The sequence below is a fragment of the Nanorana parkeri genome, unplaced genomic scaffold (assembly GCF_000935625.1).
Source record: "Nanorana parkeri isolate BGI_ZX_2015 unplaced genomic scaffold, ASM93562v1 scaffold234, whole genome shotgun sequence".
In the NCBI taxonomy this organism is placed as follows: domain Eukaryota; kingdom Metazoa; phylum Chordata; class Amphibia; order Anura; family Dicroglossidae; genus Nanorana; species Nanorana parkeri.
In genome coordinates, this window is record NW_017306502.1 from 409,645 (window position 1) to 415,601 (window position 5,957).

Sequence of the window (5,957 nt, forward strand, 5' to 3'; positions counted from 1 at the left end):
AGCCAACCCACAGTGTCAAGGAAACTAGCTCAGCCCATTTCTTAAATAGGTTTATGTATGGTTTTCACACGATTCACCCATTTTTTCCAGTTGATGGATGTCCTTTCTTAAAGTCTACCAATTTGATTTAGTAAAGTGCTGAAAATAAAACATAAGCAAGATGTCTCAAAAAAAAAAAAAAAAAAAAATGCAAGGGAACACAGGAAATTGCTATTCATCTTTTATTTTAATAAAATCAGTAATGCACAGCACATGCAGTGCTAAGCATCTAAACTAGTACAATAAGCAATTACTAAACTATAGCGACTTGAGGGTCAATCTTGACATTTAGCAAGTTTGAATCCATTCTTTGCATATAAAATTTGTGAACCTCATGTTATATAGGTATTGCCAAATTTACTTGCTAATATGTAATCATTGAAGACAAGTCACTGATTTTATTTTTATTTACCAGTATGACAAAGAACCACATGTTTTGAGGATTGCAATGTGCCAGACATTCACTGAAATAATAAAAAAAAAAACCACACAACTAAACAAAACTCACGCAACAAACATCTGAGAATCTGGACACTTCACAACAGTGTTTTGAAGTGTTTCATTAATATCTTAAGACAAGTGCATCAAAACCTTGGCATGTTTAAATTTTAAGTTGCCAATTTTAATTACACCAGAAAAGTTATGGCTGCTCAGCCAATACCGGGTCTGCTTAATTTGACTTAAGAGTTTAATATGACTTATAACATTAAAAGCTCACACTACCCCGAAATATATAATTTCACGCATACGTTGACATTCAACATTCAAGTGCCAGTGTTTTTGTACTGTCTTTTGGTCAAGTTTCTTTAAGCTTTCAAAGAATCACTTAGGCTTACAAAAATAAATATTTGTCAAATGTTCAATAAATATTACACAAAACTAGCAGCAAAAAGTATCTAGAAATCCATTGTGCAAAATAGTTTGCTTCCCCCTTCTATCACTCCCATGGTCCCAAATAAGTCTCAGTCTTGCCCTAGACTCTAAGCAGTGTTTTTTGCCAAGAGACAAAAATAAAAAGATTTGAAGGACACGTACACAAGACTTATATAAAAATTATCTGAATGTGCAATAAAAGAAGTTTTGTAGAAAGTTATGGGCAAAAATGTACAAGGGCCATCTATATTTTAAATAGCACCATAACAATGACCTCAATACTGTCAAGTGCACCTACAAAAAGATTTAGAGCAAGGCACAAAAAACACTTGTAAAATCTATTGCACGTTAAGATTTGTTTTGCTATTCCTATGCCACAAAGCTGTTTTTATTCAGCTACATATTGTAGGCCAAGAAAAAGTGGCAGAGGCATTTTGTTGGGAATTACTCTTTGGCCAGATTTAGCACTGCCATACTAAATGCAATGGAAACCTATGCAACTAAAACTGACTAAACTGCACACATTAGCAGATTGTACACCTTGTGCAGTCATGTACATTTTTCCACCATTGATCTTACGAGTTGAATTTACTCATCTGGAGCCATTTTACAAAGTCTACTGTAAGCCAAGTATGTTTGTAACCTTTCAACGCAGCTTGAACAGAGTAATGTGAATCTGCATTAAAATAAAGTCTGCTGCATAATTCATACTGTTCATACCCTCTTGACCAAAAAACATCAACACTAGCATGCGTTATTAGACCAAAATCAGCCAGGCCTGTCACAGAACCACATACTGCTGTGGTCAGCCATTCTGCCATGTTTTTTCTTCTTATGACAGGCATAAATAAATTTAAATGATGATACCTCCTAAAAACTATTTCAAGTTTCAGATCGCTTAACGTTCCCTGTAATGTTCAGCCCATTATTGGCTTGCTCACAAGTTAACTTTTCTGCCTAAACATTGTTAAAGGAATTGCTGTATTGCATTCTCTGAAAACAGTGCTTCACATGTATGAAGCTCACACACCTATGTGACTGGAATGGCTTATTGAAAAGACTTCAGGTTCTAAGTACCTTTCCAGGATAGAGTGAGCAAATCAGAACATAACTTGGTACAGTTAGCCACATTAGAAACTACTCCGATATGCTTCAAGATCTTTTGCAATGTTAACAGGCTTAATAGAGGCTTACTGCACAAGTTTATATTAACTTGAAAATGCATGGATGAAACGATTCCCGTTTTGAGGTTGTATCACACCTGCGTGCCAAGGTTTGATTTCGCCCAAGTTCAATAAATTTATTCTGTCTCAATTTATATCTTGAGCAATACTGAGCCAACAGGACATCAAAATAAAAAGTTGTCTAAAGTTAAAGGCACAGTACATTAACAAACAAATTATCCTCAGTCAAAATAAATGCAGTTGCTGGAAAGGGTGGATTTGGGAATTAATCCAAAAAACTACAGCAATGAAATCTTCCAACACCTTCAGAGTAGGGCTTTTTTTCCCATCGCTTGTTTTCTTCATGGCCCAGAGCTCCCATGAAAAGAAAATTCAGTGGAGAATCACAGCTGGTAATGTACAAGTTCTTGAAGCTACACAAGGTATAGTCTGGCTAAGTTACATGTGGTTTCCATATTAGCTTGTTTGGTTCAGTCCTTTTTATTGCAGCCAATTTTAGTTCCCCCACCAGTCAACCTGGGAACTTCCACCATAATTTCCGCCATAGCCATCGCTGTTATAGAAGCCACCAAATCCACCTATTGAGGAAAGGATATCAATGAACACACAGGAAAAGATGGGCCTACAATTTAAAATGTCTTTGACGTTTTATGCAGTCAATATCCAGTCTGAAAGCTCACTTCAAAACATTTGAGGGGGGAATTATCAAAACTGGAGCAGACAAAAACTGGAGCAGATTTGCACAGCAACCAATCAGCTTCTGTCTCATTTTCAAATCTTACCTGAGCAAGCTGAAGAGATGCTGATTGGTTGCCATGAGCAACTGCTCCAGATTCTGTCTGCTCGTTTTGATAAATTCCCCCTTGTGCGTTTTGAATGTTATTGAACATGCACATGGCCAAAAGAGTTTACTCTTGTACCTGCACCCAATTTACATGATGGATATAGTAATTTGTGACAGAATATTGTAAAATAATGCTAAATGAGAGCAAATTATAGTTTCCTCCCCCGGTGCGACACCTAAAGTATTTGCGACTAAATGGATGCAAATAGTGATAAGACTCAAGCTACACACTTATGCCAGATCTGCAATAGTCCTGTGTCTGAAAATACACTGAATTGTTAAGTCCTCAGGAGGATGTTAAGTCCTCGGGAGGACTTAGTGCCAGCTGTGTTATCCTGTCATAAGTCTTTGAACTCCTTTAACCCCTTCCTGTGAACAGCTCTACATATCGTTCCCCTTTGTCTAAACTTCGACTTCCCATGTCAGTGAAAGTGTTAGAGAGTAAGAGGTTATGCTCTGTTAGTTCAGGGAAGCTATAAACTGCACTGGCACACAGCATGGAGATATTGCCAGCATTTGCAGCTTCCTATTATATCAGTTGCAGAGAGTGGATTAAAAGCTCATTCATAGATGAAAGGATACAAAGCGGAAGAATCTTCAATGTTTGCAATGTCTCCCTCATCCCATGAATATGTCCATTATTTATTTCTCCGCCATGTCAGAAATCTTCCTCGGCTGTGCCTCTGCCTTTCATAAATCTTTGCGCTGCTTCACATACTTTCAGAAAACCTTACTCTTGGGTTACCCATCGTCCAACTCTTCTGTCTGATCTCTACCTCGTTCATTTTTGTTGGTCCCCCTGTCTCTTCTAAAGCTCCCTGCGACCAAAATTAATAAACTTGCAACCTGCTGTTTTACTACACATTCATGAACCCATAGACCACTAGAATAATAATTGTTGCACATTGCAGGCAAATTCTGGGTTGCGACAGGTTTGTTGCAGAGTACATAACTACAATGATAAATTTGCCCCCAGTGTGTGTGAAGCTCATCAGTGCAGTGATTTCTAAATACAAAAACACACTGGCTGCTGCAAAGACCATATAAAAAAAAGGGGGGGGGGGCCCTTACAGGTTTGCAACATACCAAAACTGATTTGCTACCACCATTTTAGACATTTCAAAATTGACTGCTTAAATTGTTGAAGCAGATTTCAAACACCAACAAACCAATTACAACCTTTCATTGAGATCCACATGCAGTTAAAATAACTGAAAGAATGCGTCAGCATACACAATCTAGATCACAATGTGTCAAACAATGCCCAAATCAAGCCTGCCAGGCTATTTCATGTGACAACACAACCCCCCCCCCCCAGTCTGATATCGGCACTAATAAATATATATATAATTTTTTTTTTTTTACTGAAAGCTTCACAGGAAGGCTGCCAAGGTCCCCAGCAAGGTACCAGGCAGCATTCCTGTGAAACTATGTGCCTGTTTAGAGCGCCGGCCAAACACCTTCTTGTGGATCCACGCTGCCTGCCGAGACTGACCCAGACTGCTTGTGAGACAGCACAGCCCTCTTAAGACCACACATAGAACCTGCAAAACCACCTGAGAACATGCACTATTACACTAATTGCCATCATTTTTCCTAGACTTCTACTTTCAGCGCTTTTCAATTTAGTAAAATCAGTAATCGAATGCAGAGGCAATTTAATATGATAAAAAGTAGATACATTGATATATATCTTATTTTTATCTGCCAGATAAAACCGTCCCTTTGAGGGCAATCATAATGCTGATGCAGCCCGCAATGAAATAGTTTGACACCATTGATCTAGATGTATAAATTTAGATGGATGAGCGTCTTCGGTAAAAGTCTAGCAAAAAGTTAGCAATCCTTACCTCCGCTAAATCCCCTACTGCCTCCGTGACCACTGCTCCTACCTCCACGGCTGCCGCCAAAGCCGCTGCTGGAGCCACTGCTCTGTCTGTAGTCTCTGGCACCAAACCCACCGCTAAACCGACTGCTATAGAAAAAAAAAAAAGGAAAAATTAAAAGGCAAGAAAAAAAAGTACTGGCAAACATCTTCAAACATGGTTATAAGTGCAGTCCTTCAAATATGGAGTGTAGCCTACACAACTTACCTCTTTGAACGTCCACGACTACTGGTCTTGTGATGCTGCTCATAAGCCATGTTCTCCAGCCAGGATGGTACCTCTTGTTTCGCTTCCACCAGAAGATCTAATAAATCCTTTGTTATATTTATATTCTTTTCATTGAAAAATGATGTTGCAAGACCTAAAAGGGGTTTAATAAGAAAAAAAGACAAATTTACAAGAGCCAAGCAGGTACACATCATTAGTGCCTCAAAACTGAATTTTTGAACCACATTTACATAGTCACACCAAGACGTAAAAATAGAACTTACCCAAATTACCAACACGACCTGTACGACCAATTCTGTGTACATACTCTTCAATGTCACTGGGCAGATCAAAGTTTATTACATGTTTGACATTTGAAATATCAAGTCCTCTGGCTGCAACCTATAAGAAGATTTAGTACATTAGAAGCATTGACAGGCAGGAAAGCAGCAGGCAAATTCAAAAGCAGACACTTACAGCAGTGGCAACGAGAATAGGGCTTTTTCCAGAACGGAACTGATGAAGTGCTTCCTCCCTGTCTCTCTGAGAGCGGTCTCCATGGATGCTTGTACAAGCATAACCCTCATGGTACAAGAAGTCCTCAAGAGCATCTGCACCTTTCTTTGTTTCCACAAACACCAACGTTAATGAGTCTTTACCTAATTAAAAATAAAACCCACACAAGTTTAAGAGTCAGTGAGTCAATGCAGTGAAGTATCACCTTTATAGAAAACATGCAAGGCTGATACTGAATTACCACATACCTGTGGCATTGAGGAGATCCAATAAAAATGACCGCTTGTCCATTTCTTCTACCCAGACTACTTTCTGTGTAATATTTTCAGATGTAGAGCCCACTCTGCCAACTGCCAAGAAGATATATTCTTCCAAGAAATCACGAGCAAGAATCTAAGGGGGGGGGGG

At 38.7% G+C, this 5,957-nt stretch overlaps 1 protein-coding gene across 7 annotated transcripts in view; it reads right to left on the minus strand.

The window, feature by feature from the left end:
* Window positions 1-207: 207 nt before the first annotated feature.
* Window positions 208-5,957, minus strand: part of DDX3X (DEAD-box helicase 3, X-linked) — a 17,446-nt gene continuing 11,696 nt past the window's right edge. For 4 of the 7 annotated variants that reach the window (XM_018556328.1, XM_018556329.1, XM_018556330.1 and 1 more), the window contains 6 exons: window positions 5,798-5,942; window positions 5,511-5,692; window positions 5,318-5,435; window positions 5,034-5,187; window positions 4,791-4,912; window positions 208-2,674 (listed from right to left, as the gene is read on the minus strand). In XM_018556328.1, coding sequence (XP_018411830.1) covers window positions 2,592-2,674; window positions 4,791-4,912; window positions 5,034-5,187; window positions 5,318-5,435; window positions 5,511-5,692; window positions 5,798-5,942 — 804 coding nt within the window. In that variant the 3' untranslated portion in view covers window positions 208-2,591. Of the gene's footprint in view, window positions 2,675-4,790; window positions 4,916-5,033; window positions 5,188-5,317; window positions 5,436-5,510; window positions 5,693-5,797; window positions 5,943-5,957 lie in introns of all 7 variants that reach the window. The other 3 variants (XM_018556331.1, XM_018556332.1, XM_018556334.1) reach the window with 2 other exon arrangements.